The sequence below is a fragment of the Oncorhynchus mykiss genome, chromosome 13 (genome assembly GCF_013265735.2).
Source record: "Oncorhynchus mykiss isolate Arlee chromosome 13, USDA_OmykA_1.1, whole genome shotgun sequence".
Lineage (NCBI taxonomy): Eukaryota > Metazoa > Chordata > Actinopteri > Salmoniformes > Salmonidae > Oncorhynchus > Oncorhynchus mykiss.
Window position 1 is genome coordinate 14,197,460 of NC_048577.1, and position 27,206 is coordinate 14,224,665.

General features: G+C 47.7%; 1 protein-coding gene across 6 annotated transcripts; it reads left to right on the forward strand.

Annotated features, from left to right (window-relative positions):
* Positions 1 to 5,293: 5,293 nt before the first annotated feature.
* LOC110485717 (titin) lies at positions 5,294 to 25,875 on the forward strand. 6 transcript variants are annotated; one of them, XM_036940366.1, is made up of 8 exons: positions 5,294 to 5,406; positions 5,498 to 5,553; positions 5,634 to 8,467; positions 14,726 to 16,747; positions 16,778 to 16,897; positions 23,190 to 25,615; positions 25,696 to 25,732; positions 25,807 to 25,875. In XM_036940366.1, the coding sequence occupies exons 1-7, from the start codon at positions 5,378 to 5,380 to the stop codon at positions 25,703 to 25,705; spliced, it is 7,497 nt and encodes a 2,498-aa protein (XP_036796261.1). In that variant the 5' UTR covers positions 5,294 to 5,377; the 3' UTR covers positions 25,706 to 25,732; positions 25,807 to 25,875. The 6 variants fall into 6 exon arrangements, with proteins under 6 accessions (XP_036796261.1, XP_036796262.1, XP_036796260.1 ...); XM_036940367.1 differs by having other exon boundaries at positions 5,634 to 8,317; positions 8,348 to 8,467; positions 14,726 to 16,897; XM_036940365.1 differs by having other exon boundaries at positions 5,634 to 6,415; positions 6,446 to 8,467; positions 14,726 to 16,897.
* Positions 25,876 to 27,206: the final 1,331 nt, after the last annotated feature.

The following is a 27,206-nucleotide window of genomic DNA, read 5'->3' on the forward strand; positions in this document are numbered from 1 at the left end:
GTGTCTGTTTTGGAGTCAGTATTGTTTTCTGCCTGAATCTTATGTAGGCTATGTGTGTGCTCTGGTGGGCATGGTGTGTCTTTATGTGAGGGAAAGTCTGCCATCTGCGAGTTGACCACAGCTCAGTGGCTACTCACCACTGAGATTTTAGCCTAGTTTGTCAGCGTTGGCGCTGATCTGATGGTTACAATCACAACTGACTGACCTCAGAAGACTGGCAGGGCATGGAGGGTCTAACAGAGAAAGAAGAATTGGAATCTGTCTTCTGAAAAAATAACCGTTGAAGATTCCAAATCCAATCACAAAGAAACAATACGATGCAAAATATTACAATACATTTGTATTTTCATGCAAATGCTACATTTAAGTGCAGACCTGTGTTCAAATACATGTACAGGATATTTGAGTGTCTGGTATATAAAAAAACTTTTTTAAATACACAACCCAAAACAACTTTTATTTCTGTATTTGAATGGTTATTTGTAAAAACCAAAGTCTGCCAAATTGTATTATGTGACAGTTTTTTCAAATTCTTATGTACATTCATGAGAGTGTATTTGAGTTTTCCAAATATATATATAAAACATCAAACTACTTATCTTTTCAAATAAAATATCAGAATACTTTGAATATATGAGCAATTAATTGAAATATTTTAAATACAGTGGCAAGAAAAAGTGTGTGAAGCGTTTGGAATTACCTGGATTTCTGCATAAATTGGTCATAAAATTTGATCTGATCTTCATCTAAGTCACAACAACAGACAAACACAGTCTGTTTAAACAAATAACACAAACAATTATATGTTTTCATGTCTTTATTGAACTCACTGTGTTACTTTTCCCACCCTATACTGTGAATGTTATGTGAAATGTTGGATTTAATAACTGGTTGACCCTCTTTTGGCAGCAATAACCTCAACCAAATGTTTTCTGTAGACCTGCACAGCGGTCAGGAGGAATTTTGGACTATTCATCTTTACAAAAATGTTTCAGTTCAGCAATATTCTTAGGATGTCTGGTGTGAACCGCTCTCGAGGTCATGCCACAGCATCGCAATCAGGTTGAGGTCTGGACTGGGCCACTCCAGAAGGCGTATATTCTTCTGTTCAAGCCATTCTGTTGTTGATTTACTTGTGTTTTGGGTCACTGTCCTGTTGCGTTGCCCAACCTCTGTTGAGCTTCAATGGGCGGACAGATAGCCTTATATTCTCATGCAAAATGTCTTGATAAACTTGGGAATTAATTTTTCCGTCAATGATAGCAAGTTGTCCAGGCCCTGAGGCAGCAAAGCAGCCCCAAACCATGATGTTCCCTCCACCATACTTTACAGTCGGGATGGGGTTTTGATGTTGGTGTGCTGTGCTTTTTTTTCCTCCACATATAGTGTTATGTGTTCCTTACAAACAAATCAACTTCAGTTTGACTTCTGACTCCAATTAGCTTTTGGAAAAGTCAATAGCCTAGGGGTTCCCATTCTTTTTCCAACCTACACTGTGAATGTTTAAATGATGTATTTAACAAGAAAAAATACAATAATTTGTGTGTTATTAGTTTAAGCACACCCTGTTTGTTTATTGTTGTGACTAAGATGAAGATCAGAACATTTTATGACTAATTTATGCAGAAATCCAGGTAATTACACAGGTTCACATAATTTTTCTTGCCACTGTAGTATTTGAACCCAGATCTGATTAAGTTACATACAGTTGAAGTCGAAAGTTTAAATACACCTTAGCCAAATACATTTAAACTCAGTTTTCCACAATTCCTGACATTTAATCCTAGTAAAAAATCCCTGTTTTAGATCAGTTAGGATCACCACTTTATTTTAAGAATGTGAAATGTCAGAATAATAGTAGAGAAAATTATTTATTTCAGCTTTTATTTATTTCATCTGATTCCCAGTGGGTCAGAAGTTTACATACACTCAATTAGTATTTGGTAGCATTGCCTTTAAATTGTTTAACTTGGGTCAAATGTTTCGGGTAGCCTTCCACAAGCTTCCCACAATAAGTTGGGTGAATTTTGGCCCATTCCTTCTGACAGAGCTGGTGTAACTGAGTCAGGTTTGTAGGCCTCCTTGCTCGCACGCGCTTTTTCAGTTCTGCCCACAAATGTTCTATAGGATTGAGGTCAGGGCTTTGTGATGGCCACTCCAATACCTTGACTTTGTTGTCCTCAAGCCATTTTGCCACAACTTTGGAAGTATGCTTGGGGTCATTGTCCATTTGGAAGACCCATTTGCCACAAAGCTTTAACTTCCTGACTGATGTCTTGAGATGTTGCTTCAATATATCCACATAATCTTCCGTCTTCATGATGCCATCTATTTTGTGAAGATCACCAGTCCCTCCTGCAGCAAAGCACCCCCACAACATGATGCTGCCACCCCCGTGCTTCATGGTTGGGATGGTGTTCTCCGGCTTGCAAGCCTCCCTCTTTTTCCTCTAAACTTGACGATGGACATTATGGCCAAACAGTTATATTTTTGTTTCATCAGACCAGAGGACATTTCTCCAAAAAATACCGTCTTTGTCACCATGTGCAGTTGCAAACCGTAGTCTGACTTTATTATGGCGGTTTTGGAGCAGTGGCTTCTTCCTTGCTGAGCGGCCTTTCAGGTTATGTTGATATAGGACTCGTTTTACTGTGGATATAGATACTTTTGTACCTGTTTCCTCCAGCATCTTCACAACTTTGCTGCTGTTCTGGGATTTATTTGCAATTTTCGCACCAAAGTACGTTCATCTCTAGGAGACAGAATGCGTCTCCTTCCTGAGCGGTATGACGGCTGTGTGGTTCCATGGTGTTTATTCTTGCGTACAATTGTTTGTACGCGGTACCTTCAGGTGTTTGGAAATTGCTCCCAAGGATGAACTAGACTTCTGGAGGTCTACAATGTTTTTTCTGAGGTCTTGGCTGATTTCTTTTGATTTTCCCATGATGTAAAGCAAAGAGGCACTGAGTTTGAAGGTAGGCCTTGAAATACATCCACTGGTACACCTCCAATTGAATCAAATTATGTCAATTAGCCCATCAGAAGCTTCTAATGCCATGACATCATTTTCTGGAATTTTCCAAGCTGTTTAAAGGCACAGTCAACTTAGTATATGTAAACTTCTGACCCACTGGAATTGTGATAGAGTGAATTATAAGTGAAATAATCTGTCTGTAAACAATTGTTGGAAAAATAACTTCTGGCACAAAGTATATGTCCTAAATTTGTGGTGGTTGAAAAACAAGTTTTAATGACTGGTGGTTGAAAAACAAGTTTTAATGACTCCTAAGTGTACGTAAACTTCCGACTTCAACTGTACATGAAAGATCCAGTCACTGTTGGCCAGCGTACAGCAGTGGAAGCAGGGAGTGAGTGCAGATTTCTAGACATTAAGGGCCATACAATAAAGTAAAGAAGGATTGGAGCACTCGGGGTGAATATAAAAGACCAGAAAAAAGAACAGATTGTCTGTCTGCTGTGCTGAAAGAAACAGGAGAAGAAAACAACACACTCCAAAGAGAAAGACAAGTTGAACGGTTGATCCAAATAAATTCCTTGAAAAGTGGATGGGAATTTTCAAGGTTAAGACTTGGAATCAAGGATAATTAGTAGGGATGGAGTGCCAAGCGGAAACATCAGACGGAAAAGGGAAACCACTATTTGGCAGATGTTAAGTTTGAAAGGGCTGGAGATATATGCATAGCTACAGTATCTAAACAGCTGCATTTGAGTGTCTGTGTTTGTGGATGTGTACTGCAATCAAAGTTGAGACAACATTGGAAAAAAGTGTCCACAAAAGAGGGTAGACGATGAGAGGATGACGTGATGGGTTGTTGTCTTGTGTTGTATTTCATCCACATGAGGGAGACATTTTATGGAGATAGTGGGCACCTTCTAGGGGGTCACCGTTTTCAAGTCGGTGACAATTGTTGGTCACCTCTTTTCAAAGTGTGTTGCATTCTGGGGATTAAACATTTCTGACGTGGGTCTATATGTCGACTGCATGAACTTGACAAAAATAATGTGATCAAAGGTCATGAAGATTTGACTCCAAGTTTCTGCAGTTGCTCTTCACCAACTTCCTCCTGCATCCATCACCTGCATCGCGGCTCTATTGTCAACCAATCCTTAGGGTTTTTGTTTGACCCATGCAAATGTGACCAAAAACATGACTGAAACAGGAACCAACTTGCTAAAATTCATGTGTAGCCTACAGTGCATAAATGAGTGATGTAATTGAGGCTCTCTCTAATTTATTGATTTTATAACGTACACACAAATTATTTCAGTCTGTGAGTGGGTGTTGGAGACTGGTTTTTGTTTTTACATTATAAAGGAAACATTTTATAAACAATGGCAACACTGCAACATCTGAGCCTTGCTGTTGGAAAATGATGTTAGTATCCGACTTTCGGTTGTCGCAGATGCACCTCTCCTGACTTTACTTCTTGACTTTGGTCTACAGTCAGTTGCTTTAGCTTTACCACTCAAACGAGCCCTACTGTATGTTTGCCTCTGAAAAATTAAAGACTCAGATCATCAAAAGCATAACATGAGTGTTTAATTGGTGTCTGTCTGAAATCAGAATTTGTCTAAGATGTTGCACTTTGTGCAAATGAAACTGTTATCCATCTAATGTTGCTATGCTGAATGAAACACACGGTTTTAAAGAAGGCATGTGTCAAATAATGGTGCCTAACTGCTTATTCAACCTCTAATCTTCAGATGAACCAAGTTAATTTTGTACAAGCTATAACTTAAACTGATCAATGTAGTGCCAAGACAAAAATGTGTTTCCTACTTTAGAGCAGGGGTGTCAAACTCAGTCCATGGAGGGCCTAGTGTCTGTTGGTTTTGTTTTTTTCCTACAAGGAAGGAGCAAAAACCCACAGACACTCGGCCCTCCGTGAAATGAGTTTTACGTGTGCTTTAGAGTAAGGGCTGTCAAACCTGTCAGGATCTCAATTAGAGAATCAACCAGACCTGAGTAAATTTCTGCATTCCAAATCAACCCCTAGCTCCTACACCTACCACTTAGTCACTTATGGGCATTTGAAATGATCAGATAGGGTAAAGCAATATGTTAATTGCTTCACCTTGCCTTCTGATAGGCTGGATGCAATTGTGGCCATATTGCTTATCCCTATTAAATCCTTGTGTTTAGATCAAGGTGTAGGATTTAGGGGTCAATTTGGAAATAGAAATTGAATGTAGTTCAGTGGCTGACAGCTGTCCTTAATTAGCCAACAACATTAGAAGGGTCTGGGATTCCTTTAAAAGGAGCAACCAAACATCTGGCAAATATAGTAAAAGGGATATTCTGGGAGGATGTATGCCTACCATTAGTGCTGAATACTGGTGAGGTTTTGAGGGCAAAATGGCTGTGATGATTGGAATCGCTTTCAGGTATGTTTTTAAGTATTGATTTAGTTTGTTTCCCTTGTGCTTCAGGTGTTACAGGTATCTATGTTTATAACATACATTCTCTTTCCTTAAGCGTTTCTTGGCTTTGTTGCCTGCTAATTGGAGGGATAACGTGTTCTACATCAGAAGGTGAGTTAATTTAAAATAACAGCTACGCAGTTCCATAACCTTCAAAGGCTGGCATTTTACAGTTTATATTTTTAACCTAGGTGATTGGTCTCCTGCACTGGATTCTAATGCAGCATGGCTTGACGCAGGATCACTTCGGTCTCTAGGATATAGCAATTATAAGTCTCCAAAATCTCAAATGCAAGCGCAACAGAAACATCCGGCCGCCATCCTGCGGAAGGACTTGGCCCCCATGTCCCAGCAACCTCAGCAAGTGTGGTATCCAGTTCAAATGCTGCAGAAGCAACAGACCGCCGTGCTCCAGCAAGTGGGGCATCAAGCTCACATGCTGACGCATAAGCAACCGACCGCCGTGCCCCAGCAAGTGTGGCATCAAGCTCACATGCTGACGCATAAGCAACCGACCGCCGTGCCCCAGCAAGTGTGGCATCAAGCTCACATGCTGACGCATAAGCAACCGACCGCCGTGCCCCAGCAAGTGTGGCATCAAGCTCACATGCTGACGCATAAGCAACCGACAGCCGTGCCCCAGCAAGTGTGGCATCAAGCTCACATGCTGACGCATAAGCAACCGACCGCCGTGCCCCAGCAAGTGTGGCATCAAGCTCAAATGCTGCCGCAACCACCGACCGCCGTGCCCCAGCAAGTGTGGTATCCAGCTCAAATGCCCCTGCAGCAGAAGCAACCGACCACCGTGCCCCAGCTGGGGTGGTATCCAGCTCAAATGCAGCAGAAGCAACCGACCACCGTGCCCCAGCTTGGGTGGCATCCTGCTCAGTTTCCCCAGCAGAAGCAACTGGCCCCCATAGCCCAGCATCCTCAGCAGGTGTGGCATCCATCTCAATTTCCCCAGCGGCAGAAGGACCTGGCAGTCGAGCCCCAGCGGCAGAAGGACCTGGCAGTCGAGCCCCAGCGGCAGAAGGACCTGGCAGTCGAGCCCCAGCGGCAGAAGGACCTGGCAGTCGAGCCCCAGCGGCAGAAGGACCTGGCAGTCGAGCCCCAGCGGCAGAAGGACCTGGCAGTCGAGCCCCAGCGGCAGAAGGACCTGGCAGTCGAGCCCCAGCGGCAGAAGGACCTGGCAGTCGAGCCCCAGCGGCAGAAGGACCTGGCAGTCGAGCCCCAGCGGCAGAAGGACCTGGCAGTCGAGCCCCAGCGGCAGAAGGACCTGGCAGTCGAGCCCCAGCGGCAGAAGCAACCGACCGCCGTGCCCCAGCAAGTTTGGCATCCAGCTCTAATGCCCCTGCAGCAGAAGCAACCGGCCCCTGAACCTCAGCAGAAGGAACTGACCGCCATGCCCCTGCAAGTGTGGCATCCAGCTCAAATGCCCCTGCAGCAGAAGCAACCGACCGCTGTGCCCCAGCAAGTGTGGCAACCTTCTCAAATGCCCCTGCAGCAGAAGCAACCGACCGCCGTGCCCCAGCAAGTGTGGCAACCTTCTCAAATGCCCCTGCAGCAGAAGGAACCGACCGCCGTGCCCCAGCAAGTGTGGCATCCTGCTCAAATGCCCCTGCAGCAGAAACAACCGACCGCCGTGTCCCAGCAAGTGTGGCAACCTTCTCAAATGCCCCTGCAGCAGAAGGAACCGAACGCCGTGCCCCAGCAAGTGTGGCAACCTTCTCAAATGCCCCTGCAGCAGACGGAACCGAACGCCATGCCCCAGCAAGTGTGGCTACCTTCTCAAATGCCCCTGCAGCAGAAGGAACCGACCGCCGTGCCCCAGCAAGTGTGGCAACCTTCTCAAATTTCCCTGCAGCAGAAGGAACCGACCGCTGTGCCCCAGCAAGTGTGGCAACCTTCTCAAATGCCCCTGCAGCAGAAGGAACCGACCGCCGTGCCCCAGCAAGTGTGGCATCCTGCTCAAATGCCCCTGCAGCAGAAACAACCGACCGCCGTGCCCCAGCAAGTGTGGCAACCTTCTCAAATGCCCCTGCAGCAGAAGGAACCGAACGCCATGCCCCAGCAAGTGTGGCAACCTTCTCAAATGCCCCTGCAGCAGAAGGAACCGACCGCTGTGCCCCAGCAAGTGAGGCATCCAGCTCAAATGCCCCTACAGCAGAAGCAAACGACTGCCATGCCCCAGCAAGTGTGGAATACATTTTACACACTGCAGAAGCAACCGACTGCCGTGCCCCAGCAAGTTTGGCATCCAGCTCAAATGCCCCTGCAGCAGAAGCAACCGACCGCCAAGCCCCAGCAAGTTTGGCAACCTTCTCAAATGCCCCTGCAGCAGACGGAACCGAACGCCATGCCCCAGCAAGTGTGGCAACCTTCTCAAATGCCCCTGCAGCAGAAGGAACCGACCGCCGTGCCCCAGCAAGTGTGGCAACCTTCTCAAATTTCCCTGCAGCAGAAGGAACCGACCGCTGTGCCCCAGCAAGTGTGGCAACCTTCTCAAATGCCCCTGCAGCAGAAGGAACCGACAGCCGTGCCCCAGCAAGTGTGGCATCAAGCTCACATGCTGACGCATAAGCAACCGACCGCCGTGCCCCAGCAAGTGTGGCATCAAGCTCAAATGCTGCCGCAACCACCGACCGCCGTGCCCCAGCAAGTGTGGTATCCAGCTCAAATGCCCCTGCAGCAGAAGCAACCGACCACCGTGCCCCAGCTGGGGTGGTATCCAGCTCAAATGCAGCAGAAGCAACCGACCACCGTGCCCCAGCTTGGGTGGCATCCTGCTCAGTTTCCCCAGCAGAAGCAACTGGCCCCCATAGCCCAGCATCCTCAGCAGGTGTGGCATCCATCTCAATTTCCCCAGCGGCAGAAGGACCTGGCAGTCGAGCCCCAGCGGCAGAAGGACCTGGCAGTCGAGCCCCAGCGGCAGAAGGACCTGGCAGTCGAGCCCCAGCGGCAGAAGGACCTGGCAGTCGAGCCCCAGCGGCAGAAGGACCTGGCAGTCGAGCCCCAGCGGCAGAAGGACCTGGCAGTCGAGCCCCAGCGGCAGAAGGACCTGGCAGTCGAGCCCCAGCGGCAGAAGGACCTGGCAGTCGAGCCCCAGCGGCAGAAGCAACCGACCGCCGTGCCCCAGCAAGTTTGGCATCCAGCTCTAATGCCCCTGCAGCAGAAGCAACCGGCCCCTGAACCTCAGCAGAAGGAACTGACCGCCATGCCCCTGCAAGTGTGGCATCCAGCTCAAATGCCCCTGCAGCAGAAGCAACCGACCGCTGTGCCCCAGCAAGTGTGGCATCCAGCTCTAATGCCCCTGCAGCAGAAGCAACCGATCGCCGTGCCCCAGCAAGTTTGGCATCCAGCTCAAATGCCCCTGCAGCAGAAGCAACCGACCACCGTGCCCCAGCAAGTGTGGCATCCTGCTCAAATGCCCCTGCAGCAGAAACAACCGACCGCCATGCCCCAGCTAGTGTGGAATCCATTTTCCACACTGCAGAAGCAACCGACCGCCGTGCCCCAGCAAGTGTGGCATCCTGCTCAAATGCCCCTGCAGCAGAAGCAACCGACCGCCGTGCCCCAGCAAGTGTGGCATCCAGCTCAAATGCCCCTGCAGCAGAAGCAACCGACTGCCGTGCCCCAGCTGGGTTGGCATCCTGCTCAGTTTCCCCAGCAGAAGCAACTGGCCCCTGAACCTCAGCAGAAGGAACTGACCGCCATGCCCCAGCAAGTGTGGCATCCAGCTCAATTTCCCCAGCAGAAGCAACTGGCCCCTATGCCTCTACTGCAGAAGGAACCAACCACCATAGCCCAGCAACCTCAGCAGGTGTGGCATCCAGCTCAAATGTCCAAAAATCGAACAGCCACTGAACCTCAGCTGCAGAAGCAACCACCCACCACGTCCCAGCAATCGTGGCATCCAGCTCAAATGCCCCTGCAGCAGAAGCAACCGGCCACTGAACCTCAGCAGAAGGAACTGCCCGCCATGCCCCAGCAAATGTGGTATCGAGCCAAAATGCTCCAACAGGAGAATCATCTGGCCGCCATGCCACAGAAGCTACAGGTTATTCTCCAGGAGCCTCCGCTCGTGTGGCATCCATCTCAATTTCCCCAGCAGCAGACGGAACTGGCCGTCGAGCCCCAGCAGCAGACGGAACTGGCCGTCGAGCCCCAGCAGCAGACGGAACTGGCCGTCGAGCCCCAGCAGCAGACGGAACTGGCCGTCGAGCCCCAGCAGCAGACGGAACTGGCCGTCGAGCCCCAGCAGCAGACGGAACTGGCCGTCGAGCCCCAGCAGCAGACGGAACTGGCCGTCGAACCTCAGCAAGTGAGGTATCCAGCTCAAATGGCCCAGCAGCAACCCAACCCCATTCCTCAGCAATTATGGCATGTAGCCCAAATTTCCCAGCAGCAACTGGCCCCAATGTCTCAGCAGAAGCACTACGAAAGCACTGAAGATGGTGCCTCTGGTAGTTCTCAGGCCAGCATTGTTGAACAGTCGGGTGTCATCCCAATCTCTTCCTACAGTTCCAAATCGCACTACAAGAATGGCAGAACTGTCTTCTCCCAAATCAGCTACACTCCTAGGGAGGCAATGTCTGTTGACAGTGGAAATGCTCCCAAGGACGGTTATGTTAGCATTGGTGCACCAAGCATATATCCAACACTAGTGAAGGATTCTGCAAGGTAATGGTTCACTTTAACCTGCTCTGAACTTTGCTCTCTGAATTTGAAGGACTTTGTACTAACCATATATCTATCAACAGGAACATATAATGGAGTCATCCTCTAGAAGCTCTAATGGTGAGTATTGTTTTTGACATTGGTTACTTAACATTCTGCGTTGCTGACAGTTTGCATTTCTTTCTGCTTTTTAGACCAGGAAGTTGCTGGTGCTCTTGCTACTCTAGTGTGATGGAATCAATAAACAATTTAAATTTAAAAAATGCCTTGTCTCTTTGAAATGTTTCATGTCCATTGCTTGCTAATTGAACAGGTGGTGTGCAGTCCGTAGTAAAAATGACTACTGTTCAGTTAATTCTTTGGTTTTCTCATCTTTTACCTTTGCTACTGATTCAAAATAAAAGCTTGGGTCTATAAGAGCATTTGTGATGGGGTGAGTTGTCAGACATTCCTCATATGTTCATACTTTAGATGTAGGCATGCATTGTATACAGTGAGACTGTCAGACAAATCCCTGATTAAGAGATCTGGGGAAGTGTACTAAAATGTCTGAAGCATTGAAGGTCCCTAAGAACACAGTGGCCTCCAACAAGTGGAGGACAGAGGAGCCTCTTAAAGAAGTTACAGGTCTGAGAGCCAAATACTGATTTTCCACCATAATTTGCAAATTCATTAAATCCTACAATGTGATTTTCCTGACTTTTTTTCTCATTTTGTCTGTCAGTTGAAGTGTACCGATGAATTACAGGCCTCTCCTTTAAAGTGGGAGAATTTGCACAATTGGCTGACTAAATACTTTTTTGCCCCACTGTATGTAAACCTATTTAATACTTATTGCTTGTTACAGAAGACTACTGTTGTACATTGAATAGCCATTAATCACTGTTAAACCTTCTTGATGTGATCGTTCTGTCTGGACATGTTTATAATCCAGTGTGAATAGGTGTTTCCAAGATTTTATTACCCCCCCCCTCCCCCTAAACCTGAATCTGAAATTACCTTTATGATCTTTCTTACCACTTACTTTGGGGTTCTAATCCCCCTCTTTCAAAATCCCCAAGGTGAACAAATCTAACATTCATGATCCTTGATCACTATATTGATCCCTAAACCTCCCACAATAACTACTGTCCATAGCTAGTCTCAATGACCTTACTGCCAATATGAAAGTTTTCTACATAGCTAAATACATTGTTGGATACAGTTCATGTCTTCCGTTATGCAAACATTTGTTTATTTATATTTCTCATCAATGTTTTAATTATATGGCTTTGCTTTGGTCATGTGTTCTCTTATGGGTCAATGATTTTAATTACAATATAGAAATTGTTCTAGGCTCAATTAAAAGTGCATGTGGTCCCAGGTGCATATTTGGGAGCCCATATTCATTCAGGATGTAAGGCTTACTAGTTATGGCAAATGTTAGGAAAACTTTGTAACAAAACAGCAACGTTTTATACTTTGACCACATCTTTTCACATACGTTTTATTTGGGTCTTTTTAATTTACTATGTTGATTGGCTCCAGCCCTTGGAGGCTCGGTGCATGTACAAAGAAAAATAACACAATTCAACAATTGATGGATGGTGACAAATAATGACATTGCCAGTAGTCATGTTAAGGTTTTCAAAGTTCTATTGGTGGAGTTAAGGGATTTACATGTGGCTGTGCATTATATGGTGCCTGCATAGGAAAGGGGATCTGATCAAGCCTATTGGTATTCTTGAGCCAAAAAGACAACTGTTATGGGGTTAATTCCACATCTGCTTGCATTGCTTGGTATGTATTGTCATGGTATGAGACAACATAATACAATTTCAGTAAAGTAGAAAATAAATGATATCCTAAATTGAGAGATGAATAAAGAGTGTTATCACAGCATCAAAAATCTTTCAGAATATACCTGTCTTCAGTATAGAATGACATGTTTACAGATTATATTACAACTCTTTGTGTTTTGTCTTAATGACTGTTCTTTAGTAAATAGGAAACTCAAGTGTGTTAGTCCGAGAAACATTAACTAGATAGTTTTGTTTGTGAAACCTTGAAATGAACACAATGAGAAGTGATTTTGTAACAGTTTTGAATGGGTAATTGTATCAAATATATATCATTGTATATTTTAATTAGCACACATATAAACTTTTTTCATCACTGCCTTGTAAACCCATTCTTGTAAGTTGGAGCTACTGTACATGATTGTCTGGCGCTGCTGTAAAAATTTGAGCACTTGCCAAGATGTTGACATTTCTGGGTATGCCTCACCTGTAACATAAAGATTATGATGATATTGTTATATTATTTTTTATAATAATACAAATCTGTCAATCAACCATATGTATTTCTTAAAAGCCCTTTTTTGCATCAGCAGTAGTCACAAAGCATTTTCGAGATACCCAGTCTAAAAATCCAAGACCCATCAATGCATATGTCAAAGCACAGTTTTACATTATAAAGGAAACTTTTTATAAACAATGGCAACACTGCCATGGTGATCTGAGCCTTGCTGTTGGATACTAACTTCATTTTCCGACTTTCGGTTGTCGCAGATGCACCTCTCCTGACTTTACTTCTTGACTTTGGTCTACAGTCAGTTGCTTTAGCCTTACCACTCAAACGAGCCCTACTGTATGTTTGCCTCTGAAAAATTAAAGACTCAGATCATCAAAAGCATAACATGAGTGTTTAATTGGTGTCTGTCTGAAATCAGAATTTGTCTAAGATGTTGCACTTTGTGCAAATGAAACTGTTATCCATCTAATGTTGCTATGCTGAATGAAACACACGGTTTTAAAGAAGGCATGTGTAAAATAATGGTGCCTAACTGCTCATTCAGCCTCTAATCTTCAAATGAACCAAGTGAATTTTGTACAAACAATAATTGAAACCGATCAATGAAGTGCCAAGACAAAATGTGTTTCCTACTTTAGAGCAGGGGTGTCAAACTCATTCCATGGAGGGCCTAGTGTCTGTAGGTTTGTTTTTTCCTTTCATTTAAGACCAAGACAACTACTGTAGGTGAGGGGAGTAATTAGTGGCCTTAATTCAGCCATCAAGTACAATGAAAGAGTGAAAATCCGCAAACACTCGGCCCTCCGTGTAATGAGATTGACGCGTGCTTTAGAGTAAGGGCTGTCAAACCTGTCAGGATCTCAATTAGAGAATCAACCAGACCTGAGTAAATTTCTGCATTCCAAATCAACCCCTAGCTCCTACACCTACCACTTAGTCACTTATGGGCATTTGAAATGATCAGATAGGGTAAAGCAATATGTTAATTGCTTCACCTTGCCTTCTGATAGGCTGGATGCAATTGTGGCCATATTGCTTATCCCTATTAAATCCTTGTGTTTAGATCAAGGTGTAGGATTTAGGGGTCAATTTGGAAATAGAAATTGAATGTAGTTCAGTGGCTGACAGCTGTCCTTAATTAGCCAACAACATTAGAAGGGTCTGGGATTCCTTTAAAAGGAGCAACCAAACATCTGGCAAATATAGTAAAAGGGATATTCTGGTAGGATGTATGCCTACCATTAGTGCTGAATACTGGTGAGGTTTTGAGGGCAAAATGGCTGTGATGATTGGAATCGCTTTCAGGTATGTTTTTAAGTATTGATTTAGTTTGTTTCCCTTGTCCTTCAGGTGTTACAGGTATCTATGTTTATAACATACATTCTCTTTCCTCAAGAGTTTCTTGGCTTTGTTGCCTGCTAATTGGAGGGATAACGTGTTCTACATCAGAAGGTGAGTTAATTTCAAATAACAGCTACGCAGTTCCATAACCTTCAAAGGCTGGCATTTTACAGTTTATATTTTTAACCTAGGTGATTGGTCTCCTGCACTGGATTCTAATGCAGCATGGCTTGACGCAGGATCACTTCGGTCTCTAGGATATAGCAATTATAAGTCTCCAAAATCTCAAATGCAAGCGCAACAGAAACATCCGGCCGCCATCCTGCGGAAGGACTTGGCCCCCATGTCCCAGCAACCTCAGCAAGTGTGGTATCCAGTTCAAATGCTGCAGAAGCAACAGACCGCCGTGCTCCAGCAAGTGGGGCATCAAGCTCACATGCTGACGCATAAGCAACCGACCGCCGTGCCCCAGCAAGTGTGGCATCAAGCTCACATGCTGACGCATAAGCAACCGACCGCCGTGCCCCAGCAAGTGTGGCATCAAGCTCACATGCTGACGCATAAGCAACCGACCGCCGTGCCCCAGCAAGTGTGGCATCAAGCTCACATGCTGACGCATAAGCAACCGACAGCCGTGCCCCAGCAAGTGTGGCATCAAGCTCACATGCTGACGCATAAGCAACCGACCGCCGTGCCCCAGCAAGTGTGGCATCAAGCTCAAATGCTGCCGCAACCACCGACCGCCGTGCCCCAGCAAGTGTGGTATCCAGCTCAAATGCCCCTGCAGCAGAAGCAACCGACCACCGTGCCCCAGCTGGGGTGGTATCCAGCTCAAATGCAGCAGAAGCAACCGACCACCGTGCCCCAGCTTGGGTGGCATCCTGCTCAGTTTCCCCAGCAGAAGCAACTGGCCCCCATAGCCCAGCATCCTCAGCAGGTGTGGCATCCATCTCAATTTCCCCAGCGGCAGAAGGACCTGGCAGTCGAGCCCCAGCGGCAGAAGGACCTGGCAGTCGAGCCCCAGCGGCAGAAGGACCTGGCAGTCGAGCCCCAGCGGCAGAAGGACCTGGCAGTCGAGCCCCAGCGGCAGAAGGACCTGGCAGTCGAGCCCCAGCGGCAGAAGGACCTGGCAGTCGAGCCCCAGCGGCAGAAGGACCTGGCAGTCGAGCCCCAGCGGCAGAAGGACCTGGCAGTCGAGCCCCAGCGGCAGAAGGACCTGGCAGTCGAGCCCCAGCGGCAGAAGCAACCGACCGCCGTGCCCCAGCAAGTTTGGCATCCAGCTCTAATGCCCCTGCAGCAGAAGCAACCGGCCCCTGAACCTCAGCAGAAGGAACTGACCGCCATGCCCCTGCAAGTGTGGCATCCAGCTCAAATGCCCCTGCAGCAGAAGCAACCGACCGCTGTGCCCCAGCAAGTGTGGCAACCTTCTCAAATGCCCCTGCAGCAGAAGCAACCGATCGCCGTGCCCCAGCAAGTTTGGCAACCTTCTCAAATGCCCCTGCAGCAGAAGCAACCGACCGCCGAGCCCCAGCAAGTGTGGCATCCAGCTCAAATGCCCCTTAGGAAGAAGCAACCGACAGCCGAGCCCCAGCAAGTTTGGCATCCAGCTCAAATGCCCCTGCAGCAGAAGCAACCGACCGCCGTGCCCCAGCAAGTGTGGCAACCTTCTCAAATGCCCCTGCAGCAGAAGGAACCGACCGCCGTGCCCCAGCAAGTGTGGCATCCTGCTCAAATGCCCCTGCAGCAGAAACAACCGACCGCCGTGTCCCAGCAAGTGTGGCAACCTTCTCAAATGCCCCTGCAGCAGAAGGAACCGAACGCCGTGCCCCAGCAAGTGTGGCAACCTTCTCAAATGCCCCTGCAGCAGACGGAACCGAACGCCATGCCCCAGCAAGTGTGGCTACCTTCTCAAATGCCCCTGCAGCAGAAGGAACCGACCGCCGTGCCCCAGCAAGTGTGGCAACCTTCTCAAATTTCCCTGCAGCAGAAGGAACCGACCGCTGTGCCCCAGCAAGTGTGGCAACCTTCTCAAATGCCCCTGCAGCAGAAGGAACCGACCGCCGTGCCCCAGCAAGTGTGGCATCCTGCTCAAATGCCCCTGCAGCAGAAACAACCGACCGCCGTGCCCCAGCAAGTGTGGCAACCTTCTCAAATGCCCCTGCAGCAGAAGGAACCGAACGCCATGCCCCAGCAAGTGTGGCAACCTTCTCAAATGCCCCTGCAGCAGAAGGAACCGACCGCTGTGCCCCAGCAAGTGAGGCATCCAGCTCAAATGCCCCTACAGCAGAAGCAAACGACTGCCATGCCCCAGCAAGTGTGGAATACATTTTACACACTGCAGAAGCAACCGACTGCCGTGCCCCAGCAAGTTTGGCATCCAGCTCAAATGCCCCTGCAGCAGAAGCAACCGACCGCCAAGCCCCAGCAAGTTTGGCAACCTTCTCAAATGCCCCTGCAGCAGACGGAACCGAACGCCATGCCCCAGCAAGTGTGGCAACCTTCTCAAATGCCCCTGCAGCAGAAGGAACCGACCGCCGTGCCCCAGCAAGTGTGGCAACCTTCTCAAATTTCCCTGCAGCAGAAGGAACCGACCGCTGTGCCCCAGCAAGTGTGGCAACCTTCTCAAATGCCCCTGCAGCAGAAGGAACCGACAGCCGTGCCCCAGCAAGTGTGGCATCAAGCTCACATGCTGACGCATAAGCAACCGACCGCCGTGCCCCAGCAAGTGTGGCATCAAGCTCAAATGCTGCCGCAACCACCGACCGCCGTGCCCCAGCAAGTGTGGTATCCAGCTCAAATGCCCCTGCAGCAGAAGCAACCGACCACCGTGCCCCAGCTGGGGTGGTATCCAGCTCAAATGCAGCAGAAGCAACCGACCACCGTGCCCCAGCTTGGGTGGCATCCTGCTCAGTTTCCCCAGCAGAAGCAACTGGCCCCCATAGCCCAGCATCCTCAGCAGGTGTGGCATCCATCTCAATTTCCCCAGCGGCAGAAGGACCTGGCAGTCGAGCCCCAGCGGCAGAAGGACCTGGCAGTCGAGCCCCAGCGGCAGAAGGACCTGGCAGTCGAGCCCCAGCGGCAGAAGGACCTGGCAGTCGAGCCCCAGCGGCAGAAGGACCTGGCAGTCGAGCCCCAGCGGCAGAAGGACCTGGCAGTCGAGCCCCAGCGGCAGAAGGACCTGGCAGTCGAGCCCCAGCGGCAGAAGGACCTGGCAGTCGAGCCCCAGCGGCAGAAGGACCTGGCAGTCGAGCCCCAGCGGCAGAAGCAACCGACCGCCGTGCCCCAGCAAGTTTGGCATCCAGCTCTAATGCCCCTGCAGCAGAAGCAACCGGCCCCTGAACCTCAGCAGAAGGAACTGACCGCCATGCCCCTGCAAGTGTGGCATCCAGCTCAAATGCCCCTGCAGCAGAAGCAACCGACCGCTGTGCCCCAGCAAGTGTGGCATCCAGCTCTAATGCCCCTGCAGCAGAAGCAACCGATCGCCGTGCCCCAGCAAGTTTGGCATCCAGCTCAAATGCCCCTGCAGCAGAAGCAACCGACCACCGTGCCCCAGCAAGTGTGGCATCCTGCTCAAATGCCCCTGCAGCAGAAACAACCGACCGCCATGCCCCAGCTAGTGTGGAATCCATTTTCCACACTGCAGAAGCAACCGACCGCCGTGCCCCAGCAAGTGTGGCATCCTGCTCAAATGCCCCTGCAGCAGAAGCAACCGACCGCCGTGCCCCAGCAAGTGTGGCATCCAGCTCAAATGCCCCTGCAGCAGAAGCAACCGACTGCCGTGCCCCAGCTGGGTTGGCATCCTGCTCAGTTTCCCCAGCAGAAGCAACTGGCCCCTGAACCTCAGCAGAAGGAACTGACCGCCATGCCCCAGCAAGTGTGGCATCCAGCTCAATTTCCCCAGCAGAAGCAACTGGCCCCTATGCCTCTACTGCAGAAGGAACCAACCACCATAGCCCAGCAACCTCAGCAGGTGTGGCATCCAGCTCAAATGTCCAAAAATCGAACAGCCACTGAACCTCAGCTGCAGAAGCAACCACCCACCACGTCCCAGCAATCGTGGCATCCAGCTCAAATGCCCCTGCAGCAGAAGCAACCGGCCACTGAACCTCAGCAGAAGGAACTGCCCGCCATGCCCCAGCAAATGTGGTATCGAGCCAAAATGCTCCAACAGGAGAATCATCTGGCCGCCATGCCACAGAAGCTACAGGTTATTCTCCAGGAGCCTCCGCTCGTGTGGCATCCATCTCAATTTCCCCAGCAGCAGACGGAACTGGCCGTCGAGCCCCAGCAGCAGACGGAACTGGCCGTCGAGCCCCAGCAGCAGACGGAACTGGCCGTCGAGCCCCAGCAGCAGACGGAACTGGCCGTCGAGCCCCAGCAGCAGACGGAACTGGCCGTCGAGCCCCAGCAGCAGACGGAACTGGCCGTCGAGCCCCAGCAGCAGACGGAACTGGCCGTCGAACCTCAGCAAGTGAGGTATCCAGCTCAAATGGCCCAGCAGCAACCCAACCCCATTCCTCAGCAATTATGGCATGTAGCCCAAATTTCCCAGCAGCAACTGGCCCCAATGTCTCAGCAGAAGCACTACGAAAGCACTGAAGATGGTGCCTCTGGTAGTTCTCAGGCCAGCATTGTTGAACAGTCGGGTGTCATCCCAATCTCTTCCTACAGTTCCAAATCGCACTACAAGAATGGCAGAACTGTCTTCTCCCAAATCAGCTACACTCCTAGGGAGGCAATGTCTGTTGACAGTGGAAATGCTCCCAAGGACGGTTATGTTAGCATTGGTGCACCAAGCATATATCCAACACTAGTGAAGGATTCTGCAAGGTAATGGTTCACTTTAACCTGCTCTGAACTTTGCTCTCTGAATTTGAAGGACTTTGTACTAACCATATATCTATCAACAGGAACATATAATGGAGTCATCCTCTAGAAGCTCTAATGGTGAGTATTGTTTTTGACATTGGTTACTTAACATTCTGCGTTGCTGACAGTTTGCATTTCTTTCTGCTTTTTAGACCAGGAAGTTGCTGGTGCTCTTGCTACTCTAGTGTGATGGAATCAATAAACAATTTAAATTTAAAAAATGCCTTGTCTCTTTGAAATGTTTCATGTCCATTGCTTGCTAATTGAACAGGTGGTGTGCAGTCCGTAGTAAAAATGACTACTGTTCAGTTAATTCTTTGGTTTTCTCATCTTTTACCTTTGCTACTGATTCAAAATAAAAGCTTGGGTCTATAAGAGCATTTGTGATGGGGTGAGTTGTCAGACATTCCTCATATGTTCATACTTTAGATGTAGGCATGCATTGTATACAGTGAGACTGTCAGACAAATCCCTGATTAAGAGATCTGGGGAAGTGTACTAAAATGTCTGAAGCATTGAAGGTCCCTAAGAACACAGTGGCCTCCAACAAGTGGAGGACAGAGGAGCCTCTTAAAGAAGTTACAGGTCTGAGAGCCAAATACTGATTTTCCACCATAATTTGCAAATTCATTAAATCCTACAATGTGATTTTCCTGACTTTTTTTTTCTCATTTTGTCTGTCAGTTGAAGTGTACCGATGAATTACAGGCCTCTCCTTTAAAGTGGGAGAATTTGCACAATTGGCTGACTAAATACTTTTTTGCCCCACTGTATGTAAACCTATTTAATACTTATTGCTTGTTACAGAAGACTACTGTTGTACATTGAATAGCCATTAATCACTGTTAAACCTTCTTGATGTGATCGTTCTGTCTGGACATGTTTATAATCCAGTGTGAATAGGTGTTTCCAAGATTTTATTACCCCCCCCCTCCCCCTAAACCTGAATCTGAAATTACCTTTATGATCTTTCTTACCACTTACTTTGGGGTTCTAATCCCCCTCTTTCAAAATCCCCAAGGTGAACAAATCTAACATTCATGATCCTTGATCACTATATTGATCCCTAAACCTCCCACAATAACTACTGTCCATAGCTAGTCTCAATGACCTTACTGCCAATATGAAAGTTTTCTACATAGCTAAATACATTGTTGGATACAGTTCATGTCTTCCGTTATGCAAACATTTGTTTATTTATATTTCTCATCAATGTTTTAATTATATGGCTTTGCTTTGGTCATGTGTTCTCTTATGGGTCAATGATTTTAATTACAATATAGAAATTGTTCTAGGCTCAATTAAAAGTGCATGTGGTCCCAGGTGCATATTTGGGAGCCCATATTCATTCAGGATGTAAGGCTTACTAGTTATGGCAAATGTTAGGAAAACTTTGTAACAAAACAGCAACGTTTTATACTTTGACCACATCTTTTCACATACGTTTTATTTGGGTCTTTTTAATTTACTATGTTGATTGGCTCCAGCCCTTGGAGGCTCGGTGCATGTACAAAGAAAAATAACACAATTCAACAATTGATGGATGGTGACAAATAATGACATTGCCAGTAGTCATGTTAAGGTTTTCAAAGTTCTATTGGTGGAGTTAAGGGATTTACATGTGGCTGTGCATTATATGGTGCCTGCATAGGAAAGGGGATCTGATCAAGCCTATTGGTATTCTTGAGCCAAAAAGACAACTGTTATGGGGTTAATTCCACATCTGCTTGCATTGCTTGGTATGTATTGTCATGGTATGAGACAACATAATACAATTTCAGTAAAGTAGAAAATAAATGATATCCTAAATTGAGAGATGAATAAAGAATGTGTTATCACAGCATCAAAAATCTTTCAGAATATACCTGTCTTCAGTATAGAATGACATAGATACAGATTATATTACAACTCTTTGTGTTTTGTCTTAATGACTGTTCTTTAGTAAATAGGAAACTCAAGTGTGTTAGTCCGAGAAACATTAACTAGATAGTTTTGTTTGTGAAACCTTGAAATGAACACAATGAGAAGTGATTTTGTAACAGTTTTGAATGGGTAATTGTATCAAATATATATCATTGTATATTTTAATTAGCACACATATAAACTTTTTTCATCACTGCCTTGTAAACCCATTCTTGTAAGTTGGAGCTACTGTACATGATTGTCTGGCGCTGCTGTAAAAATTTGAGCACTTGCCAAGATGTTGACATTTCTGGGTATGCCTCACCTGTAACATAAAGATTATGATGATATTGTTATATTATTTTTTATAATAATACAAATCTGTCAATCAACCATATGTATTTCTTAAAAGCCCTTTTTTGCATCAGCAGTAGTCACAAAGCATTTTCGAGATACCCAGTCTAAAAATCCAAGACCCATCAATGCATATGTCAAAGCACAGTTTTACATTATAAAGGAAACTTTTTATAAACAATGGCAACACTGCCATGGTGATCTGAGCCTTGCTGTTGGATACTAACTTCATTTTCCGACTTTCGGTTGTCGCAGATGCACCTCTCCTGACTTTACTTCTTGACTTTGGTCTACAGTCAGTTGCTTTAGCCTTACCACTCAAACGAGCCCTACTGTATGTTTGCCTCTGAAAAATTAAAGACTCAGATCATCAAAAGCATAACATGAGTGTTTAATTGGTGTCTGTCTGAAATCAGAATTTGTCTAAGATGTTGCACTTTGTGCAAATGAAACTGTTATCCATCTAATGTTGCTATGCTGAATGAAACACACGGTTTTAAAGAAGGCATGTGTAAAATAATGGTGCCTAACTGCTCATTCAGCCTCTAATCTTCAAATGAACCAAGTGAATTTTGTACAAACAATAATTGAAACCGATCAATGAAGTGCCAAGACAAAATGTGTTTCCTACTTTAGAGCAGGGGTGTCAAACTCATTCCATGGAGGGCCTAGTGTCTGTAGGTTTGTTTTTTCCTTTCATTTAAGACCAAGACAACTACTGTAGGTGAGGGGAGTAATTAGTGGCCTTAATTCAGCCATCAAGTACAATGAAGGAGTGAAAATCCGCAAACACTCGGCCCTCCGTGTAATGAGATTGACGCGTGCTTTAGAGTAAGGGCTGTCAAACCTGTCAGGATCTCAATTAGAGAATCAACCAGACCTGAGTAAATTTCTGCATTCCAAATCAACCCCTAGCTCCTACACCTACCACTTAGTCACTTATGGGCATTTGAAATGATCAGATAGGGTAAAGCAATATGTTAATTGCTTCACCTTGCCTTCTGATAGGCTGGATGCAATTGTGGCCATATTGCTTATCCCTATTAAATCCTTGTGTTTAGATCAAGGTGTAGGATTTAGGGGTCAATTTGGAAATAGAAATTGAATGTAGTTCAGTGGCTGACAGCTGTCCTTAATTAGCCAACAACATTAGAAGGGTCTGGGATTCCTTTAAAAGGAGCAACCAAACATCTGGCAAATATAGTAAAAGGGATATTCTGGTAGGATGTATGCCTACCATTAGTGCTGAATACTGGTGAGGTTTTGAGGGCAAAATGGCTGTGATGATTGGAATCGCTTTCAGGTATGTTTTTAAGTATTGATTTAGTTTGTTTCCCTTGTCCTTCAGGTGTTACAGGTATCTATGTTTATAACATACATTCTCTTTCCTCAAGAGTTTCTTGGCTTTGTTGCCTGCTAATTGGAGGGATAACGTGTTCTACATCAGAAGGTGAGTTAATTTCAAATAACAGCTACGCAGTTCCATAACCTTCAAAGGCTGGCATTTTACAGTTTATATTTTTAACCTAGGTGATTGGTCTCCTGCACTGGATTCTAATGCAGCATGGCTTGACGCAGGATCACTTCGGTCTCTAGGATATAGCAATTATAAGTCTCCAAAATCTCAAATGCAAGCGCAACAGAAACATCCGGCCGCCATCCTGCGGAAGGACTTGGCCCCCATGTCCCAGCAACCTCAGCAAGTGTGGTATCCAGTTCAAATGCTGCAGAAGCAACAGACCGCCGTATTCCAGCAAGTGGGGCATCAAGCTCACATGCTGACGCATAAGCAACCGACCGCCGTGCCCCAGCAAGTGTGGCATCAAGCTCACATGCTGACGCATAAGCAACCGACCGCCGTGCCCCAGCAAGTGTGGCATCAAGCTCACATGCTGATGCATAAGCAACCGACCGCCGTGCCCCAGCAAGTGTGGCATCAAGCTCACATGCTGACGCATAAGCAACCGACAGCCGTGCCCCAGCAAGTGTGGCATCAAGCTCACATGCTGACGCATAAGCAACCGACCGCCGTGCCCCAGCAAGTGTGGCATCAAGCTCAAATGCTGCCGCAACCACCGACCGCCGTGCCCCAGCAAGTGTGGTATCCAGCTCAAATGCCCCTGCAGCAGAAGCAACCGACCACCGTGCCCCAGCTGGGGTGGTATCCAGCTCAAATGCAGCAGAAGCAACCGACCACCGTGCCCCAGCTTGGGTGGCATCCTGCTCAGTTTCCCCAGCAGAAGCAACTGGCCCCCATAGCCCAGCATCCTCAGCAGGTGTGGCATCCATCTCAATTTCCCCAGCGGCAGAAGGACCTGGCAGTCGAGCCCCAGCGGCAGAAGGACCTGGCAGTCGAGCCCCAGCGGCAGAAGGACCTGGCAGTCGAGCCCCAGCGGCAGAAGGACCTGGCAGTCGAGCCCCAGCGGCAGAAGGACCTGGCAGTCGAGCCCCAGCGGCAGAAGGACCTGGCAGTCGAGCCCCAGCGGCAGAAGGACCTGGCAGTCGAGCCCCAGCGGCAGAAGGACCTGGCAGTCGAGCCCCAGCGGCAGAAGGACCTGGCAGTCGAGCCCCAGCGGCAGAAGGACCTGGCAGTCGAGCCCCAGCGGCAGAAGGACCTGGCAGTCGAGCCCCAGCGGCAGAAGGACCTGGCAGTCGAGCCCCAGCGGCAGAAGGACCTGGCAGTCGAGCCCCAGCGGCAGAAGGACCTGGCAGTCGAGCCCCAGCGGCAGAAGCAACCGACCGCCGTGCCCCAGCAAGTTTGGCATCCAGCTCTAATGCCCCTGCAGCAGAAGCAACCGGCCCCTGAACCTCAGCAGAAGGAACTGACCGCCATGCCCCTGCAAGTGTGGCATCCAGCTCAAATGCCCCTGCAGCAGAAGCAACCGACCGCTGTGCCCCAGCAAGTGTGGCAACCTTCTCAAATGCCCCTGCAGCAGAAGCAACCGATCGCCGTGCCCCAGCAAGTTTGGCATCCAGCTCTAATGCCCCTGCAGCAGAAGCAACCTGCCCCTGAACCTCAGCAGAAGGAACTGACCGCCATGCCCCAGCAAGTGTGGCATCCAGCTCAAATGCCCCTGCAGCAGAAGCAACCGACCGCTGTGCCCCAGCAAGTGTGGCAACCTTCTCAAATGCCCCTGCAGCAGAAGGAACCGACCGCCGTGCCCCAGCAAGTGTGGCAACCTTCTCAAATGCCCCTGCAGCAGAAGGAACCGACCGCCGTGCCCCAGCAAGTGTGGCAACCTTCTCAAATTTCCCTGCAGCAGAAGGAACCGACCGCTGTGCCCCAGCAAGTGTGGCAACCTTCTCAAATGCCCCTGCAGCAGAAGGAACCGACCGCCGTGCCCCAGCAAGTGTGGCATCCTGCTCAAATGCCCCTGCAGCAGAAACAACCGACCGCCGTGCCCCAGCAAGTGTGGAATACATTTTACACACTGCAGAAGCAACCGACTGCCGTGCCCCAGCAAGTTTGGCATCCAGCTCTAATGCCCCTGCAGCAGAAGCAACCGACCGCCAAGCCCCAGCAAGTTTGGCATCCAGCTCAAATGCCCCTGCAGCAGAAGCAACCGACCACCGTGCCCCAGCAAGTGTGGCATCCTGCTCAAATGCCCCTGCAGCAGAAACAACCGACCTCCATGCCCCAGCTAGTGTGGAATCCATTTTCCACACTGCAGAAGCAACCGACCGCCGTGCCCCAGCAAGTGTGGCATCCTGCTCAAATGCCCCTGCAGCAGAAGCAACCGACTGCCGTGCCCCAGCTGGGTTGGCATCCTGCTCAGTTTCCCCAGCAGAAGCAACTGGCCCCTGAACCTCAGCAGAAGGAACTGACCGCCATGCCCCAGCAAGTGTGGCATCCAGCTCAATTTCCCCAGCAGAAGCAACTGGCCCCTATGCCTCTACTGCAGAAGGAACCAACCACCATAGCCCAGCAACCTCAGCAGGTGTGGCATCCAGCTCAAATGTCCAAAAATCAAACAGCCACTGAACCTCAGCTGCAGAAGCAACCACCCACCACGTCCCAGCAATCGTGGCATCCAGCTCAAATGCCCCTGCAGCAGAAGCAACCGGCCACTGAACCTCAGCAGAAGGAACTGCCCGCCATGCCCCAGCAAATGTGGTATCGAGCCAAAATGCTCCAACAGGAGAATCATCTGGCCGCCATGCCACAGAAGCTACAGGTTATTCTCCAGGAGCCTCCGCTCGTGTGGCATCCATCTCAATTTCCCCAGCAGCAGACGGAACTGGCCGTCGAGCCCCAGCAGCAGACGGAACTGGCCGTCGAGCCCCAGCAGCAGACGGAACTGGCCGTCGAGCCCCAGCAGCAGACGGAACTGGCCGTCGAGCCCCAGCAGCAGACGGAACTGGCCGTCGAACCTCAGCAAGTGAGGTATCCAGCTCAAATGGCCCAGCAGCAACCCAACCCCATTCCTCAGCAATTATGGCATGTAGCCCAAATTTCCCAGCAGCAACTGGCCCCAATGTCTCAGCAGAAGCACTACGAAAGCACTGAAGATGGTGCCTCTGGTAGTTCTCAGGCCAGCATTGTTGAACAGTCGGGTGTCATCCCAATCTCTTCCTACAGTTCCAAATCGCACTACAAGAATGGCAGAACTGTCTTCTCCCAAATCAGCTACACTCCTAGGGAGGCAATGCCTGTTGACAGTGGAAATGCTCCCAAGGACGGTTATGTTAGCATTGGTGCACCAAGCATATATCCAACACTAGTGAAGGATTCTGCAAGGTAATGGTTCACTTTAACCTGCTCTGAACTTTGCTCTCTGAATTTGAAGGACTTTGTACTAACCATATATCTATCAACAGGAACATATAATGGAGTCATCCTCTAGAAGCTCTAATGGTGAGTATTGTTTTTGACATTGGTTACTTAACATTCTGCGTTGCTGACAGTTTGCATTTCTTTCTGCTTTTTAGACCAGGAAGTTGCTGGTGCTCTTGCTACTCTAGTGTGATGGAATCAATAAACAATTTAAATTTAAAAAATGCCTTGTCTCTTTGAAATGTTTCATGTCCATTGCTTGCTAATTGAGCAGGTGGTGTGCAGTCCGTAGTAAAAATGACTACTGTTCAGTTAATTCTTTGGTTTTCTCATCTTTTACCTTTGCTACTGATTCAAAATAAAAGCTTGGGTCTATAAGAGCATTTGTGATGGGGTGAGTTGTCAGACATTCCTCATATGTTCATACTTTAGATGTAGGCATGCATTGTATACAGTGAGACTGTCAGACAAATCCCTGATTAAGAGATCTGGGGAAGTGTACTAAAATGTCTGAAGCATTGAAGGTCCCTAAGAACACAGTGGCCTCCAACAAGTGGACAGAGGAGCCTCTTAAAGAAGTTACAGGTCTGAGAGCCAAATACTGATTTTCCACCATAATTTGCAAATTCATTAAATCCTACAATGTGATTTTCCTGACTTTTTTTTTTCTCATTTTGTCTGTCAGTTGAAGTGTACCGATGAATTACAGGCCTCTCCTTTAAAGTGGGAGAATTTGCACAATTGGCTGACTAAATACTTTTTTGCCCCACTGTATGTAAACCTATTTAATACTTATTGCTTGTTACAGAAGACTACTGTTGTAAATTGAATAGCCATTAATCACTGTTAAACCTTCTTGATGTGATCGTTCTGTCTGGACATGTTTATAATCCAGTGTGAATAGGTGTTTCCAAGATTTTATTACCCCTCCCCCTAAACCTGAATCTGAAATTACCTTTATGATCTTTCTTACCACTTACTTTGGGGTTCTAATCCCCCTCTTTCAAAATCCCCAAGGTGAACAAATCTAACATTCATGATCCTTGATCACTATATTGATCCCTAAACCTCCCACAATAACTACTGTCCATAGCTAGTCTCAATGACCTTACTGCCAATATGAAAGTTTTCTACATAGCTAAATACATTGTTGGATACAGTTCATGTCTTCCGTTATGCAAACATTTGTTTATTTATATTTCTCATCAATGTTTTAATTATATGGCTTTGCTTTGGTCATGTGTTCTCTTATGGGTCAATGATTTTAATTACAATATAGAAATTGTTCTAGGCTCAATTAAAAGTGCATGTGGTCCCAGGTGCATATTTGGGAGCCCATATTCATTCAGGATGTAAGGCTTACTAGTTATGGCAAATGTTAGGAAAACTTTGTAACAAAACAGCAACGTTTTATACTTTGACCACATCTTTTCACATACGTTTTATTTGGGTCTTTTTAATTTACTATGTTGATTGGCTCCAGCCCTTGGAGGCTCGGTGCGTTTACAAAGAAAAATAACACAATTCAACAATTGATGGATGGTGACAAATAATG

What these genes read in the sequence shown, in the direction of transcription:
- LOC110485717 (XM_036940364.1), top strand. Translation starts at nt 5,378, where the DNA reads ATGGCTGTGATGATTGGAATCGCTTTCAG. An exon ending in ATGATTGGAATCGCTTTCAG is followed by an intron (nt 5,407 to 5,497) that starts GTATGTTTTTAA and finishes TCTTTCCTTAAG; the next exon opens with CGTTTCTTGGCTTTGTTGCC. An exon ending in TCGAGCCCCAGCGGCAGAAG is followed by an intron (nt 8,468 to 14,725) that starts GACCTGGCAGTC and finishes CAGCGGCAGAAG; the next exon opens with GACCTGGCAGTCGAGCCCCA.